This window comes from Sciurus vulgaris (genome assembly GCF_902686455.1).
Source record: "Sciurus vulgaris genome assembly, chromosome: 3".
Classification (NCBI taxonomy): Eukaryota; Metazoa; Chordata; class Mammalia; order Rodentia; family Sciuridae; genus Sciurus; species Sciurus vulgaris.
Genome location: NC_136463.1, coordinates 150,646,283 through 150,666,121, shown reverse-complemented (window position 1 = coordinate 150,666,121; position 19,839 = coordinate 150,646,283). Strand labels below are relative to the sequence as shown.

At 32.4% G+C, this 19,839-nt stretch overlaps 1 protein-coding gene across 1 annotated transcript in view; it reads left to right on the top strand.

Moving 5' to 3' along the window:
* Positions 1-19,839, top strand: part of BOLL (boule homolog, RNA binding protein) — a 53,924-nt gene that overhangs the window by 11,261 nt on the left and 22,824 nt on the right. The window contains 6 exon segments of the mRNA XM_079132596.1: positions 3,470-3,597; positions 9,426-9,433; positions 9,435-9,495; positions 13,185-13,232; positions 14,589-14,717; positions 19,514-19,612. Coding sequence (XP_078988722.1) covers positions 3,470-3,597; positions 9,426-9,433; positions 9,435-9,495; positions 13,185-13,232; positions 14,589-14,717; positions 19,514-19,612 — 473 coding nt within the window.

The following is a 19,839-nucleotide window of genomic DNA, read 5'->3' as shown; positions in this document are numbered from 1 at the left end:
AAGATCTTTTGTGATGAAAATATTTAAGACATTAAAAGCAATAGGAGTGATTTGGTAATTTAAAATTGCCAATTATAGAATTTTCAAATTGGAAAAGTAATTTAAAATTCATCAGTAAAAATACTGAAAGTGAAAATATAGAACTCATAGCAGAAACCATCTGCATGGTATGTACTGTAACCCAACTACAAGTGTCTTAACTATTAGAGTGAACAGTCACTAAAACTTTGGGAATTAACTGAGTTATATCTGTTTTCCTCAAATTTCTATAATGCTTTCAATTTTTTTTTCTCATTTTTCCCATTTATTACATTAATTAACTTCTTGCCTATAACATTTATTAAGATATTAAGAAGAAAACATAAACTTACCTAACTTTTTCTTATTTTTCCTTAGCCTTTTCAAAGTTTCTGCTGTAATGTTTAAAACATTAGGTAGTTATTATAGCTGTCTTAACAAATTAATGTATTTGCTCATTTGAATTGTTCTTTTACTTATGAGTTAACAGAATTAATTTTAATTTTGACTTAGTGTTTATTTAGCTCATTACAAAATGAAATGCAGAAAACATGACAGAAAGCTGATATTTTCACACTATTGTTAGTTGCAAGAGTTAAGCTGCTGTTATATATAGTAAAGTTTCTTTAGCCCATTATCCCCAGCAGGAGGTACAATAAGTAATGACCCACCAGTTGCTAAAATAGAAAATAAATCAGTACTATGCTGAATTTTTTCAAATATATGAAAAAATTTTTACAACTATTCAGTACAAGGATCAGTATTATAGATTTTTGTTTATTTCATTAAATCTTCACAGCAAACTTTAAGGTATTCTAAGCTTTGTTTCTAGAAATAGAGAACTGCTAGGGAGGGTCATTGTTTTAAAAACATTTCAGCTGAAATACTCTTACAGTAAAAGAAAGTTAGTCTTGGCCAGTCATGGGTCTTAACCCAATACAACATACTGGAGTTACAATTTCTTTAAAGTGTCATGGTTTATGTAAAAACTTCATGCATAATTTGCATTCTGTTCCATTATATATTTTATATAAAAAGATTTCCTTAAAACAATTGCTTGACTAACACTGATTCTATAGGAACATTGCTGTGTTCAGCCTGTGCCTTTTCTTACCTCCTGCCATAACATAACTATATCCAAACTTATAAAATATAAGGTTAACCTAACCAAATGGTGAGTGGTAGTATTAGCCTTCAAATCCAGGACTGTTTGACTCCAAAGCTATTTTTATCTTTCTCCAAAGAAAAATAGATATTAAAGATACATTTGCAAAATACAAAATATTCTTAATTTGTTCTCAAATCTGTCACTTCTTTCCATCTATGTTACTAACACCCTAGTCTCAGCTGTCTATTTTGCTTTCTTATTTATTTATTTATTTATTTTTGGTACTAGGGATTGAACCCAGAGGTACTTAACTACTGAGCTATATTCCCAGCCCTTTTTTATATTTTATTTAGAGACAGGTTCTCTCTGACTTGCTTAGGGTCTCACTACGCTGCTGAGGCTGGCTTTGAACTCTTCATCCTCCTGCCTCAGCCTCCAGAGCCACCATCGTGAGCTATTTTGCTTTCCTTGATTACTGGAGAACCCTTGCTGGTCTCTATGAGTACAATCTTGCTGCCTTCCAATTCATCACAAGGCAGTCATAGTGATCTTACAGAAGTGCACATTTTATCATCTTATTTTCAGCTCTTTTTGAGCTGTTCTTCGCTTTTCATTTTGTACGTTAGCCATCTGGTCTTCTTAGTTCCAGAAATCATACTTTTTTCCTTCTCAAAACTCTGATATGCTGATTCCTTTGCCATACCATTCATCCAGTCATTCTTCAAAGCCAGCCCAGCTATCATTTTCTCACAAATGTTCCATATATATGGAGAGATTAATTAATTATATGTATTATTGTTTATTACATATAATGCATACTGCTATAATAACAATGATATTACATTTTATATATATAGTTATTATATATAAATAATGTTAACGTTCAGTATAGAGCCCCATATGACCTAGCATTATACTCTACACCTCTTCTTCATATGTTTATATAATGAGCTGATGACTATCTTCCCTAACTCTGTGGAGATAAGAGATGATGCCATGGCCAGTTTTTAATTTTTCTATATCATCAGGTTTTAATTCAATGCCCTATAATAGTATGCACTAAAAATTTATATATGTATTTCTTTCTTTAACAGATAAACCATGATTCATTGATGATCTTTGGGGGGAATCCATGAACCTCCTGAATTGTGTGTAAACTTTTGTTTAACTATACATATTCCTGAGAAAAAGGTCCATGGCTTTCATCAGATTCTCAAAAGCACATGACTAAAAACAGTAAAATACTAGATCCAATACAGGGAAAATATAAAAGCTAAGAATAGTACTACTACTTAAAGTAGTCTAGTACTACTTGCAGTGGTTTGCAGACAGCATCAGTTCACTTGGGAAACTGTTCAAAATGCAAATTATTGGGCCCTGTCTTACCAAATCCAAATCCCTGGAATTTGTATTTGTTTGCTTTTTTTTTTTTATTCTTTGCTACAAGCATACAATATAATTGTATGCATTTATATTTTTATTGTTTATTTTAATTTTTATTGTTGCATTATAATTGCACATAATAGTGGGATTTGTTGTGAAATTTATATTTTAATAAACTATGTAGGTGATTCTAATGTTAAATTTTGAGAAGCTCTGGTATAGTAGAAGAAGCACTGCTAATTACAGTAATTTACATAACCTTGCTGGGCCGGTAATCTAAGTTCACTTGTGTAACTTTGTAAACTCTCCTCTACGACAAAATGTGTGCGTGTGTGTGTGTGTGTGTGTGTATAATCTGATTTTTATTTTCTTCATACCGCCTGGCCTGGAAAGAGATGAGGACCCCAGACTAGCCATAAGAAGACTTCTGGTCACGTTTACAACAGCAGCAATTGTAACAAAGGGCAAATGGAGATGAAAGAGAGTCAACATGAATGAATGCTTGTTGTTAGTAAACCCAAAGAATTAATAGTCTTCAGCAAAATAAACTTCTCCAACTTTACTGCCTCCATCATCTTTGAACTTTTACAAATAGAAAATCTAGCTAAGATCTTAGAAACTTTACTATGGTGTCTATAGTCTTCAAGTAACTAAATTATATATTTTTGTAAAACTAATAAGTTGGCTGATAATAATGTAAATTCTTAAGCTCCATGTTTTACTTTAGTCTGAATTTCTGGATTTTTAATATTCATTAACCTTGTCTTCTTTTCTTTTAATTGCCTTAAGCTAAAAAAACTACAAATTAATGAATTTGAAAATACATGCTTCAAAGATAACTTTAATATATGGTAGCTATGTAGGTGTGTTAAGATAAATATTTTTCCAAACTGTTCAGAAATGACTTGTTTAAAAGTTAAATTGAACATTTCAATTATCATTATTTAATCTTTGCTTTAGGTTCTAGTGTAATGCCAGCTGCTGGAACAATGTATCTAACAACTTCAACTGGATATCCTTATACTTACCATAATGGTGTTGCTTATTTTCATACTCCAGAGGTAACTTCTGTCCCACCACCTTGGCCTGTAAGTAATTTCATTTTAGAAGGATTTCTCTCTATTACTAGAGTTTTTAAATATTTGTTTTTAAATATTTTTAAATATTAAAATGTTTTTAAATATTTGTTCTATTTCTAAAATATTTCAAACAAATACAAATAACCTAACCCCTACTTCCCTACCACCCAAATTTAGTATTTTAACAATGTTAATATTAACATTTTGCCAATTTATTTAAGTTCATTTTAAAATGGAAAATAATAAAGTGTGGTAAATTCAGATTTTCTCTTTTACTTCAAATGTACATATCCTTAAGCAATATATAAATATATTTTGGATGTTTTTTAAACACTATGTAAATCTTTTTTCTACTCATAAAGTATTTTTGAGATTAAAATATGTTGATCCTTTTTTGAATTACACCATGTTAATCCTTGTATATCTAATTTACTTATTTTAATATTTTATAATACTCCCATTATATGACCATACTACAATTTTTATATTCCTTTAGTCACAGACATTTTAAATTTTTTCTGTAATCAAGACTACATCCAATAATCTATCAAAGTACATTCTGCTGTCATGTATAAATGAAAAGAACAAATTATAAAAAAAAAAAAAAAAAAAAAAGACGGCCTGGGGTTATGGCTCAGTGGTAGGATACTCACCTAGCATGCATGAGGCCCTAGGTTTTTGTTTGTTTGTGTTTTGTTAGTTGTTGATGAACCTTTATTTTATTTATTTACATATACGTGGGACTGAGAATTGAACCCCATGCCTCACACACACTAGGCAAGCGCTCTACCAGGGAGCCATAACCCCAGTCCCGAGGCCCTAGGTTTGATCCTCAGCACCACATAAAAATAAAATACAGGTATCGTGTCCACCTACAACTAAAACAATTTTTTTAAAAAAGACTACATCCAGATCGTGTATGTATAATGCAAGTTTTTCTATGGCAGTTTTCCAAGGTTTTTCTTAAATTTCTAAAATTTTTTTAACTATTTTGAAAATGCTCATTCATTTTTAAGTCGATATCAGAAATTTATCATAAGTTTAAATAGATTAGGTATATTGTATATTTGCCTTAAATACATTTCTATAAAAACTTTGTACCCATATATTTAGTTTTTTTTGAGAATTCTCAACTGTTTTATTATGAAAAATTTTAAACATGTAAAAAACTTTAAGAATAGTATTGTTGACACTCAAATTTCTTAAATTGTCTACATTTTACCATATATATACATGTACATTTTTTATTTAAAATTTTTTTCATACATGTATATAAGGTAATAATGTCTCTCATTCTACTGTCCTTCCCATCCCCACTGCCTCACCCTTCACTCCCTTCTGCATAATGGAAAGTTCCTTCATTCCTCCCTACCCACCCCCCACTATGAATCAGTACCTGATTATCAGAGAAAATATTTGGCCTTTGTTTTTTTGGAATTGGCTTATTTCACTTAGCATGATATTCTCTAGTTCCATCCATTTACCAGCAAATGCCATAATTTCATTCTTCTTTAAGGCTGAGTAATATTCCATTTTGTATTTGTACCTCATTTTCGTTATCCATCTGTTGAAGGGCATCTAAGTTGGTTCCATTGTTTAACTATTGTGAATTGAGCTGCTATAAACATTGATGTGGCTGCGTCACTATAGTATGCTAATTTTAAGTCCTTTTGGGTATAAACGGTTTATTTCAATAATTGAAAATATCTGCTATACAATTTAGTCAACAAAACTAATCAACTGAATAAAATTAGTCAACTGAAGAAAACTCAAATAAATGAGTTAATATGTATCCCTGTGATGGTGAGTTAATTTAAGTTAGCTCCCTGGATGAAATAAGGTGCCATCACCCATTTGATATTTCTTATACCAGCTTTTCGCTTTGCTTTCTTCTATTTCTCAGGGCATTGACCTCTTGAATTGTGCATTTGTTTGATCCCTGTTGGTATTTACATTCCATAACAAAGCATGGCAGAATCCAGAATGAGTGAGAAGCGTGCCTGTCTTTGGGGAAGGAAAAAGGTGATGGTGAAAGGGGAGTTTTGGAAAAGAAGAACCCAGAGTATACAGACAATTCACACAGGCAGATTAAGTCAAGAAAGAGTTTAGGATCTGAAACTATATGAAGTTTGGGGTCTGAAAATTGGTACTCATGCCCATGTACCAATTCAATTCATGTTCCCATAATGTAACTTGGTCTGCACTAGAATATATAGGTAAAATTGAAATTTCACATTCATGAAGTATGTATATCTTTGGCTAAATGTTGACAAACAGCTTTAGAAAGTCTATCAGTTTACTCTCTAGACAACAGTTCATGAGAGCTCCAGTTTCTCCATAATGTGCTAATTTTTATGTTTACATAATGTGCAGATTTTACATTTTTGTCAGTACTTTTATGTAACAATATTTGATTTTACTTTCCATCTGCCTAATTACTGGTAAAATTAAACATATTTCATATAGTTAGTGGTCATTCCAATTTCTTCTACAAATTGCCTATACATCTTCTTTGTCCATTTTTCTATTGAGGTGATGTTATCTTTTTCTTAAGTCACTTATATGAATTATGTAGATTAGAAATAGTCCCTTCTAGTGTGTGCCTTGTCCATTAATATTGTTTGTTTTCTTATAAAACATTTATGATTTTTTATCTTTCTTTCAATATTGACATATATTAGTGTTTTCCTTTATGGTTTCAACTTTTAGTATTTTATTTTTTTTCAACATTTTATAATCATTTCAATCACTATTCCTTTTTTTCCTTTTTAACAGGTTTTGGTTTTAGAAATTACAGATTTTTTTAAATACATTTTTAGTTGTTAATGGACCTTTATTTTTAGTATTTATATGCGGTGCTGAGAATCGAACCCAGTGCCTCACACGTGCTAGGTGAGTTATCTACCACTGAGCAACAACCCCAGCCCATGAAATTACAGATTTATAGAGAAATTGAGATCATATTAGAGTTCCCTTATCTCTCCCACTCAGATTCTCCTGTTTTCAACATCTTACATTAGTGAACATTGGTGATACATTATTATTAATCACAGCTCACAGTGTTTTCAGCTTTCCTTAATCTTTACCTAAGGTCTTTTTTCTGTTACAGTATTCCATCCAGGATACCATACTTAGTTATCACAAGAGTTTAGTTATCCTGTCTCCTTAGGATTTCTTAGCTGTGTTTCTTAGGCATTCCTTCTTTTTAATGACTTTGACAGTTTCATGGAGCACTGTTTAGGTATTTTGTATGATGTCCCTTTATTGAAATTTGTCTGATATTTTTATCATTTTTAGCTTAGGGTTATAAGTTTTTGGAAGGAAGATCACCATTTTTGTTACATTGTATGAAGTATCTTATTTTTAAAAGAAATCATTTATTATGAGAATTTAGATAATCTCCTATATTTTCACCTAGATCTTAAATCTCTAGCTTATGTATTGACTAGTTCAACCTTTTCCTGTTTTGAAATGAGTCTTCTGTCAAGTGCCAGATTTCTGTGTGCAGGTCTCTTCCCAGGCTCTCTTGTTCTGTTTCATTGATATATTTGTTTACCCTGTCCATTTCTGGTGGGGTTTTGTTTGTTTGTTTGTTTGTTTTTGTTTTTTGGCACTGGGGATTGAACCCAGGGATGCTTAACCACTGAGCCACATCCCCAGCCCTTTTTGTATTTTAATTAGAGACAGGGTTCTCAATAAAATTGCTGAGGCTGGCTTTGAACTGATATTACAGGGGTGCACCACCATGCTCAGCCCATTTCTGTTTTAACTTCTGTGTCTCCATGATAAGTCTTGAAGTCTGATAGGACAAATCCTCTCACTTTGTTCTTCAGGAGTCTTTCGTCTGTCCTTAAGTTTTTTCTTTTTTTTAAGTATAAATTTTATAATTTAACTTTAGTTCTGTGAAAAACCATTGTTGGCATTTTGTAGAATTGCATTCAAGATGTAAATTAATTTGGGACATGTAGGTTTTTTATAATATTGAATATTCCCACTCATAAGCATGATACATCTCTCTACTTACTTAGGTCTTCTTTTATCTTCATGAAAAACTGACTTATCTTTTTTGAATTCATTTTTAGTATCTTATGATTCTTACTGCTTTTTGTGAGTGCTATTTTTTAAATCTCATTTCCTAAGAGGTTGTTACTGATGTAGTGCTTTCGATATTTCAATATTGACATTGTATCAGTAACCCTGCCAAACTCTCATTTAAACAATCATTTATGATTCAGTATACTTCGATTTCGATTTCTTCCTATTCTTTTATTTCTTGGGGCTTTTCCCCCTTGAGTTATTACACTGACAGTATCTCTTCTATAGTATTGATGTGATAACATCATAACTTTGTTCTTGAACAAAGGAACAAGTTCAGTGAGTCACCATTAATCTGTTCTCTCTCTCTCTCTCTCTCTCTCTCTCTCTCTCTCTCTCTCTCTCTCTCTCTCTCTCTCTGTCTACCTCTCTCTTTACCTGTGTGTGTGTGTATGTGTGTGTGTGTCTCTGAAGGCTTTTAAGATACACTTAACCAGGGTTTTACAACCTTGGCATTATTACTATTTGGGGCCAGATGATTTCTTATAGCAAATTATTATCCAGTAGGATGTTTAAAAATGTTTCGGGGCTGGGGAGATAGCTCAGTCGGTAGAGTGCTTGCCTTGGAAGCACAGGGCCCTGGGTTCGATCCCCAGCACCCAAAAAAAAAAAAAAAAATATATATATATATATATATATATATATATCTCTAGCCTGTCCATAGTTATGACAACCAAAAATGTCTCCCAACATTGCCAGATGTTCTCTACAAGGCAAAATTATCCATGACCATAATTACTGCCCTAAATCAATTATGGAAGTTATTCTCTATTTTGTTTGCTAAGGCTTTATCATAAAAAGGCAATGAATTTTTAGAAATGCTTTTTCTGTATCTGCTAAGATTATGGTTTTTTTCTCCTTTAACCTTTTAATATAGTAAATTACATTTATTTTCCAATGTTAATCCATGGTATAATTTTATTAATATATCAGAATCTGTAAATTGTACAAAGTTGATACTTTTCTTCAGTTTTTTGTGGGGGTGAACATTAAAATAAAACAATAGTAACTTAGAGCCTATTTGTGAGATTAAATTTTAATTACTACCATTAGAGCTGATTTTGCCTGTCTTGAAATACAACTTGCCTATTTTATTAATGATAGGGTGTTAAGTAATCTATTCTTGGGCTTACTCTATTGCTTTGAGAAATCAAGTGTTCCTTATACTTTCTTCAGATGTAAACACATCACAACTTCACTGGATGGTTAATTCATTTAAATGTCAATTTTTTTTAAATAACAGTTTGACAAATGATTCAGTAAATAATTTATATGCCTTAATTAAATATGTAATGAGGGAACAGAATGTTGATTAGTTGTAAGTAGTGGGGAAAATAGGATTATTAATTTAGTTCTAAATGTTATGTAAACATAAACTATCTATTGCTGATTTCCATAGTAAAAATAGGGGGTGTCATCCCTAAGTCCAGATGTCTTATTTCCCTGAATATTCTTGTAGAACTATATTTTCATAATCTTTGAAGGTGACATATTTCAGACTAAAAGCAACTTTTGGATGGTCTTAGCATTAATGATTATGGAAATGAAACCACATGGCAATAGGAATACTATGATGATTTTATTAGACAAGTAGAATTGGTGATATCAATGATAGAAAAATAATACTTTTAATTATAAAACAAAAGTTGGTTAGATTTAGGTAACAATTTGAGATAAATTTTATTACAAGCTCTTTTAAAGAATTTTGCCTAAAACATTTTTTCAATTTTTTTTTCTTACAGTCACGTTCTATCTAGCTCTCCTGTGATGGTAGCTCAGCCCGTTTATCAGCAACCTGCATATCACTACCAGGTAGACATCACCTTACAATTAAAATCATCTGTGATACTTTTAGTCCTAATTCTGGTACTCTGCCTACACAAATTATAAAATTAAAGGTTATGTTATCTAGATATATGAAAAGAGTGTATCTACCAATTTATAAATCATAGTAGTTTTCAATATAATAAATAATTTCACTTCACACATCTTTCCAGTTATATATTTATTATAATTCTGCCCTTAAAAATGCTACTCTGATAAGAATATTCCTTTGCTTTTTCTTTTTATAAATTCTAAGATAGATGGTTTTACCAGTTTCTGTTACTCAAAGCAGGTAATTCATGGTTTAATCAGTATTTACCTTCTATGTATTATTTTTGACTTTATAGTTAAATTATTATTTATTTAACAAATCCACATATCATTACATTTTAAGGTTTTTCTTAAAACTTCATAGACTTCAAATTATCTTGGTCATCAGTATATTATAGTGGTATCATCCCTTAGCAGTTGAAGTGGTCATCACTGAATTTAAAGTGATTTTGGTATAGAAAGTATATCTATGGGACGTCTCTCTCTCTCTTTCTCTCTCCCTCCCCCCCTTCACATAATGAGAAAATAGCTTTATTAAAATAATGAGCTGGACATATACCTCAGTAGTAGAGCACTTGCCTAGCATACACAATGCTCTGGATTTGATCCCCAGCACAACAAAAAAGAAAAAAATAAGAATAAGAATAAGCATAGCTCAGTTGGTAGAGTGCTTGCCTAGCACACACAAGTCCCTGAGTTCAATCCCCAACACCATCAAAAAAAAAAAAAAAAAAAAAAAAGAATAAGCTGGGCTCAGTGGCACATACCTGTAATCCCAACTGCTCAGAAGACTGAGACAGGAGAATCGAGAGTTCAAAGCCAGCCTCAGCAACAGTAAGGCACTAAACAACTCAGTGAGACTCTGTCTCTAAATAAAATACAAAATAGGGCTAGGGATGTAGCTCAGTGGTTGCATGCCCCTGAGTTTAATCCCTTATATCCCCCCCCCCAAAAAAAAGAATAAGAATAAAACATTTATTATTAAGAAGTAATATGAATATCTTAAGACATAAAGTCTTTTATATTATCATCTTTCATTAAGTACCCTAAAATAAGTTGACCTTTTTTATTTAACAGCTTTATTTAGATATAATTGAGATACTGTACATCTACTCATTTAAAGTAGCTTTTAATGAATTCAGAGTTGTGCAATTATATCACAATTAGTTTTAGAATATCTTAATCACATACACTCCCCCCCAAAATACCTTACCTCTTTTTCTCCCACTCCATTCTAGGTAACCAGCAATCTTATCCATCTTTATAAATTTGCCCATTCTGCACATGTCATATAGAAAATGAGTCATGTAATATGTGTTCTTCTTCAACTGACTTCATTCACTTAGCATATTTTCATGATTTATTCATATGGTGAAATGTATCAGACATTTTGGAATAAAATCCCATTGTATGAGTATACCACATTTTATTATCCATTCATCAGATGACAGATATTTGGATTGTTTCCACTTTTTGGCTGTTCATAATAATGCTGTGATGAACATTCATGTGCAAGTTTAATGTGAGCCTATGTCTTCATTTCTCCTAAGTTTTATATCTAGAGTGTAACTGCTGGCTCATATGCTATTTCTGTGTTTAACTTCTTAAGGCCACGCTGTTTTTCAAAAGGACTACACCATTTTTATATTCCCATCAGTAGATTATGAAGGCTGAATCGCTCCATGTTCTTACCAATACTTGTATATCTATCTCCCTTTTTTTATTATAGCCAAGCCAGTGGGTATGAATGAGAAAATAGCTTTATTAAATCCCAGTGGGCTTTGACTTATTTCCCTGAAGGCAATGTTTCATGTACTTATTGGTCTTATGTTTATCTTTTTGAAGAAAAGTCTATTCATTTTATTTGCCCATTTTTAACTTGGTTACTTGTGTTTTATTATTGAGTTTTAAGGGTTCTATATTCTTGAAATAATTTCATTATCAGATACATGATTTGAAAATAGTTTCTCCCATCTTGTGGGTTGTATTTTCACTTCCATGATGGCATTCTTTGCAGTGTAATTTTTTTACCTTCAAGTTTGCTTTATCCTAATACTATATAGGAGGGGCATAGACATGTTTTTCACATTGCTGAAAACCATACTGAAAATACAGTTTATATTGTCAGTAACAAAAACCGTTCCTCTCTTTTTTCAATTTCCAACACATACACTATGACCTTTTCATTAATGTTTACTTTTGCTAGTCTTGAGTTGATATTTTTCCTTTTTTTTTTTTTCTTTTTACAGAATGCATTTTGATTCACTGTACACAAATTGGGTACAACTTTTCATTTCTATGGTTGTACATGATGTAGAGTCACACCATTCATGTAATCATACATGTACATAGGGTAATGATGTTTGTCTTATTCCATTATCTTTCCTTCCCCTGCCCCCTCCCCTCATTTCCCTCTACACAATCCAGTGTTCCTCCATTCTTCCCTTACCCACTTCCCACCCCTGTTATGTATCAAAATGCACTTATCAGAGAAAACATTCAACCTTTGTTTTTTTGGGAATTGGCTTATTTTACCTAGCATGATATTCTCCAACTCCATCCATTTACCTGCACATGCCATAATTTTATTCTTCTTTATGGCTGAGTAATATTCCATTGTGTATATATACCACAGTTTCTTTCTTTTTTTTTATTGTAAACAAATGGGATACATGTTGTTTCTCTGTTTGTACATTACATGTTGTTTCTCTGTTTGTACATGGCATAAAGGCATACCATTTGTGTAATCATAAATTTACATAGAGTAATGTTGTTTGATTCATTCTGTTATTTTTTCCCTTCCCCCCACCTCTCCCACCCCTCTTTACCCTCTATACAGTACTTCCTTCCTCCATACTTGCCCCCCTCCCTAACCCTAACTCTAACCCTAACACTAACCCTTCCCTCCCCCCCATTATGTGTCATCCTCCACTATTAGCGATATCATTCGTCCTTTGGCTTTTTGAGATTGGCTTATCTCACTTAGCATGATATTCTCCAATTTCATCCATTTGCCTGCAAATGCCATAATTTTATCATTCTTTATGGCTGAGTAATATTCCATTGTATATATATATATATACCACAGTTTCTTTATCCACTCATCAATTGAAGGGCATCTAGGTTGGTTCCACAGTCTGGCTATTGTGAATTGAGCAGCTATGAACATTGATGTGGCTGTATCTCTGTAGTATGCTGATTTTAAGTCCTTTGGGTATAGGCCAAGGAGTGGGATAGCTGGGTCAAATGGAGGGTCCATTCCAAGTTTTCTAAGGAATCTCCACACTGCTTTCCAGAGTGGCTGCACTAATTTGCAGCCCCACCAGCAATATATAAGTGTGCCTTTTTCCCCACATCCTCACATAAAATTTTTTTTTAATTTTTTAAGGTCCAGTTTATCTATTTTTCTTTGTTACTTTGTTGTTGTTGTCATAAATTTTAAAATATTGCCTAATTCAAAGTTATGAAGATTTACATGTGTTTTCTTCTAAGATTTTTATTGTTTTATCTCTTACATTTAGGTCCCTGAACCATTTTGAGTTAATTTTTGTATGTTTTGAGGTCCAACTTCACAGAATTATCCAGTTTATAACGTGGGTGGGTTTTTGTTTGTTTTTTCTTTTCAGGCCCCAGCACAGTGTCTACCAGGACAGTGGCAGTGGGGTGTTCCTCAGGTAAATATTAAGTTTCGACATCTAATGTAAAATCCTTTTATCATTGGGCATAGTTGGTACACATCTGTAATCCCAGAGGCTTGGGAGGCTGAGGCAGGAGGAGTGCAAATTCAAAACCAGCCTCAGCAGCTTAGCAAGGCCCTAGGTAATTTAGTGATACCTGTCTCAGAATAAAAAATTAAAAGGGCTGGGGATGTGCTTCAGTTCCTAAGCACCCCTTGGGTTCAATCCCTGGTACCAAAATAAATAAATAAATCCTTATTTCACTTTATTCTTATGAAGACTGCATAAATAAAGGTTTACACAGACAATTAACAAATTCCTGGAAACTATTTTCCAACCATGAATAAAATCTTTGCAATTATAATTATTGATATTGTATACCTTAATAAAAACCAAAACAAAAGACTGCATGATTACTAAAGTCAGGGGAACTGGGTTTGTGGTTTTGAGACCTTTCTCTTCTTTTTGTTAAGTGTGACCCCTTTTAATGGTTCATTTAGAACTATATTCACATTTCTTCCTTTGTAAAATGGATGTAATGATATTCCAGCTTGGTAAGTTTTCTTACATGATTTTTTGAAGATCAAATAAGATTATGTACGTGAAAGCATTTTTTAAATAAGTAAGTGCTACATAAACATGAAGAATTACTTTTTGTTTTTTACTGTTGGCATTTTTGGAAAATGTAGCATTTTTCTAGCTTCACTTCAGATTTTGCCTCAGTTTGACTTATGCCTCTAAATAAGTACAGATTTCATAGCCCTCATCCAAAACGCTTGGGACCAGAAGTGTTTCATTTTTCTGAGTGTTTCTGAGTGCTTTGGATTTAGGAATATTTGCATAGCCTTTAGTATTTGAGCATCCCTAATCCAAATCTAAAATGCTCTGAAACTGAAACTTCAGAGATGTTCAATCTATATTGTTTTCTAACTTTTGATACTAAACAGCATACTATCAAAAATATTTAGTGACATTTTCTTGTTTCTATGTCAAGACACAAAGCTGAAAGTAAATACTTGTACCATTTTAAATACCAGAGACTGTATTACTACAAACTTTAATGATGATGTTAATATGTTCACAATTAATGTGTATATATTAATTAAGGAGGTTCTGAGGCACTAAGAAACTTTAATACTTACCAGTGATAAAGTTCTTTAATGATATCTGCACAATTGGAATTTATAACAACCCAGAGTTCTTAGTCTTTTGCTAAGATAGTTCTATGCTATTGCTGAAAAAGAATTTTAGGAAAATATGAAATATATATTTCTCTCATCTGTTGGGTAAGTCATTTGGTTTAACAGAAATAACTAATCATATTTGAATGAAAAATATGGTTTTGTGTTTTAGTCTCCTGCCTCTTCTACTCCATTCTTATACCTCCAACCTTCTGAGGTTATTTATCAACCAGTGGAAATTGCGCAAGATGGTGGATGTGTTCCTCCTCCACTGTCTCTCATGGAAGCTTCAGTTCCAGAGGTATATATTAGTCTTTGTTGTTGTTGTTGTGCTAGAGATTGAACACAGGGCCTTTCATGTGACAGGCAAGCACTCTACCACTGAGCTACATTCCCAGTCCTATGTTAGCCTGAAAGTAATTGATCTACAGTTAACCCATCTTAACATTTATTTCCTTTTCTTCTTTTTTAATTTAAGATCCTCATTAAAACTGCTCATCTTATATTTTCATTGACTTATTGATATCTCTTCCTTTTTTTATGTCTCACAGTGCTTCATCTTAGATTTCTTCAATAGCTAGTCCTCAATCTTCCCTAAATCAACTGCCCACTAAGCTAATCCTTGACTCAGTCTTCTTGAAAGTAGGAAGATACTGTATTTTTCCTTCCCTTTTTGCCTTTCCATCTGGTTTGTTGCTCACATTGTCAGTTAAAGCATATGGTCATTAAGCCAATGGAGAAAATATCTAAAAAGAATCTTCCTTCAAAAATAAAAATCAAATTTATTTTATAGCTAAAAATTATAAATATCATCTTAAGTATCTTTAAATTATAACCTTGATCCATCACCATTGTCTCATTGTCTCTATGCCAAGAACTACACATGATACGTTTTAAATCAGAGTTGTAAAAGATTAGAAATTAGCACACACTTCAAATTTTGAATGCATTGTATTATTTTCCTATTGCTAAGATTTATAACATGATTTTGTTCTGGAACAGCTTCCACAGTTGGATCTCAGTGTTTATTATCAAAACTTTTACTAGAATTACTCCATTCTTTTGTTTTACCCTCCATTTTTTGTGGTTGCTTTTTTCTTTTCTCCAGCTTTCTTGAGATAAAACTAATGATTTGTACTATAGTTGTTAAGGATGTTTTGACATATGAATACATTATGATTACTACAGTCAAGTTAATCCATGACCTTAGATGGTCATTCTTTTTTGTATTATTTTTTGTTGTCATTGTTTCTTTGTTTATAGTGAACATTTAGGATCTATTCACAGCAATTTTCAAATACTTAACACATTATTGTTAGCTGTAGTCACCACGCTGTGCAGTATATCTCCAGAATATATTCATCCTAACTAAAATTCTATACCTTTTGACAAATATCTTCTCATCCTCCAGCTCCTACCAACCATAATTTTACTCTCTGTCTCTATGAATTCTATTTTTTCAAATTCTAAATATAATCAGGCAGTATTTATCTTTCTATGTCTGTCTTATTTCATAGCATGATGCCCTCCAGGTTTATCCCTGTTATCACAAATGACAAGATATTGTTTTTTAAGGCAGAATAGTATTTTGTTATGTATATAATACCACATTTTTCTTTATCCATACATAAATACACAGTACACTAAGATTAATTCTATATTTTCGTTATTGTGAGTAACACTGCCATGAACATGGAAGTTCAGATATCTCTTCAAATTATGATTTCATTTCCTTTGTATATATACCCAGAAGTGGGATGGAATTGCTGAATCAAATGGTAATTTTTTTCTCTAAGAAACCTCCATACTGCTATTCAAAATGACTATACTAATTTACATTCCTACCAATAGCATGCAAGAATTCCTTTTTCACCATATCTTTGGTGGTGATTATTTTGGTTCCTAGTTAAGTCCCGTTTTATCATAGGTTCTGTATATGGGGATTTAATAATTGCTACTTCTTTTTCTCCTTCACCCTTCATCTTCAGTGTTCCTCAGAAGGGTAGACAGTAAACTTCAAAAATGATGTGAACATGATTTCTTTGATTCTATTTCCCATTCTGTTTAAGAGTGTAAAATTGGATCTCTGTACAGCTACCCCTTGCTTCTACATACATCTCTACACTCAAGACTGTAAGAATCTTTGAATAGGTCTGACCTCTAAGAAAATCTTTATGCTTCTTGATGTCTGAGAAGGCCTCAGAATCCTCCCTCATAGTAGTCAAAATTGCACAGCACTTGGCAGGTATTCTACATTGTTTATAGCTTAGGAATCATGGACATTTTCTTAATTGATAATGGCATTTTTAAAAAATCTATCTTTTGTTTTTGTTGCTTTCTGGTTTGCAAGGAAAAGCAGTGAAGTAAGAATGTTTTTGCCTTAGATATTTACTTTTGGCATTAAACCAAATACTTAATTCCTGATATCAGATTCTTATCATCAGAATATATTCACTATTTAAGCTGGAATTTTTATCTTATAACTTGTAATTTGTGTGCTATTTCCATACAGAATATTTGCATACTTTTATTTTAATATTGTTTCTGGTAGGAGAGATAGTCTGACTAATACATAATGTAATGAATAGAGTAGGGCAGTTTATAATTTAAATGGTTTTCTCCCTCAAATTAAGAAGTACATGACTTTTCTTGTGAATTATTATGGTTAGATTTCCAATTTGTGGAAACCTACTCAGTTTCTAGCTCCCAACAAACAAATTTACCCAAATCCTTACTTATCCTTAGCATCATATATTTATCTAGTGATTATCAGTCTTGTCCAAGGTTATTTCTGCCTCTTATGCTCGAGATATCTTCATTTCCCTCCACCTTGAGTATCTCATGCCATCTATTATCCTTTATTTATTCCTTTGAATTTTAAGTCTTTTTCTGTCCATTGATTCACAGCTTCACTTAATGTGCTACTTTGGTAAACTTAACCTTCACAGTCTTTCCTTCATGATTTCCTTATTCGTAAAATGAGGCCATCAGGAAAATCTATTTTACAGGATTAATGTAAAAATTAGAGCTGTTGCATACAAAGTTCTTTGTATAGTGGTAAGCATCTTGTAAAAGGTAGTTATTATCCTATGACTCTCTCTCCCACCAATACCGTAATTCTTTTCTACTATTCTGCTTCACTACCCATTTGCTCCATTCTAACAGAAGTCTACTTAACTTTCTGCTAAAAATGCCTTTGAAAAAGGTCCTCTCAATGACTTCCTAATTGCCAAATACTCTTCTTTGTTTTTAATCTTAGTCAACCTCTTCGAGACATTGTACCTACTCCTTGGAACTCTTCTACCTGTGGTTTCCATGATACTGCTCTTGCTCTCTCTGGCCTTCCTTTTCTTCCCTTTATTTTTCTTTATAATCTGATTTGCTCCCATAATAATGTTTGGTTCTCCATTCTTTCACCCTTTGTACTCACTGATGTTATTATCATCCATACTCATATCTTAAGCCCTAACCACACTCTTGAGTTTTAGACTTCACTATCCAATATAACAGCCAATGGCAGTTGAGCACTTGAAATATGGCAAATTGAGATGTCCTGTAAATGTAAAATGTATACAAGATTTTGAAAATGTAGTATGAAAAAAATGATAAAATATCAATAATTTAATATTGGTTTTACTTTTATATAATACTTTGAATCTGTTTACATAAAATATATTATTAAAAATTAATTTTATCTGCTTACTTTTATAATGTAGCTACTGAAGAATCTTAAGTACGTACTCAGCCCATTTATTTCTATTGGACAGAGCTGCTTTAGAGCCATCTAACTTTTTTTTTTAACTCATTTTTTTTTTATTTCTTATAGACTTTACATTTTGATTCATTGTACACAAATAGGGTACATCATTTCATTTCTATGGTTATACACAATGTAGATTCATACCATTCATGTTATCATACATGTACATAGGGTAATGATGTCTGTCACATTCCACCATTTCCCATACCACCCTCCCTCTCATTTCCTTCTACATAAAGTTCCTCCATTCTTCTCTCACTCTCACCACCCCCACCCACATTATATATCATCATCCATTTATCAGGGAAAACATTCAGCCTTTGGTTTTGGAGAATTGACTTATTTCACTTAGCATAATTTTCTCCAATTCCATCCATTTATTTACAAATGCCATAATATTATTCTTCTTTATGGCTGAATAATATTCCATTGTGAATATATACCACAGTTTCTTTATCCATTCATCTTTGAAGGGCATCTAGTTCCACAATCTAGCTATTGTGAATTGAGCTGCTATAAACATTAATGAGACTGTGTTACTGTAGTATGCTAATTTTAAGTCCTTTGGGTATAAACCAAGGAGTGGGATAACTGGGTCAAAAGGTGGGTCCATTCCAAGTTTTCTGAGGATTCTCCACACTGCTTTCCAGAGTGAGCCATCTAACTTTCTATCAACAGTGCACCTCTACTAGAATTCCTACATATACCATAAATATTATGTCACAAACTTAACTCCTTCTCTGCAACCCCCTCACACACAAATTACATGAACATCAGGCTTTCATTGTATGAATGATACCACCACCATGTACAAGCCCTAAATCTGCTTTTACATGATCTGTTCCCTGTTTGTTGCCTATTGCAGCAAACATCTTTCAGCTATCATTTAGTATGTAATATTCCTTCCAGCCTACAAACAACTGGGCAGATCTCCCAAATGAGGTGTTTTCTTATTTGCATTTATGTCTTTGATCATGTAACCCCCTCACATTCTTTCCCTAATTCTTCAAACTCAAACATCAACTTCACTAGGAAACTTTCACTGAGCACCCTTTCCAACTTTCTTAAGCAAAATCAAGCAGTAGTTTTTTTTTCCTCCCATGCATCATATACATGTCTCATGTCTCATGGAACATGTGGTGATTTTTGACTACTATTTATTGATTAGATAATAAGTGGGTTAAACCTAGGGAATGTGTTTTTTTATCTGTTTCTATTCATTGTATAACAAAATGCATAGTACATTGTTAATTGCTGAATAAATGTTTTTAACTAATAGATGAAAGTAATATGTCTTGTTTTCTCCTCCTACCCCCCGCCCCCGCCTTTTGTAATAGCCTTATTCTGATCATGGAGTTCAAGCAACATATCACCAGGTTTATGCTCCAAGTGCCATTGCTATGCCTGCGCCTGTGATGCAGCCTGAACCAATTAAAGTAAGAAGTTTGTTTTGATCCTTTTTTTCTGTGTTTCTTCAGTTACACTTCAGATTTTCCAAATTTCTCTTCTGGAAAGGAGAAACTGGATTTTTTTTTCACATTTGTGATCAGAAATTCAGAATTGGTGAACTCCTTACATATGGAGGAAATACAATTCTAAATCAACTGTAATTCCTGTTATTTGTGAAGAGGTTATAAACCATATCTAGTCAAAAAATTTTATT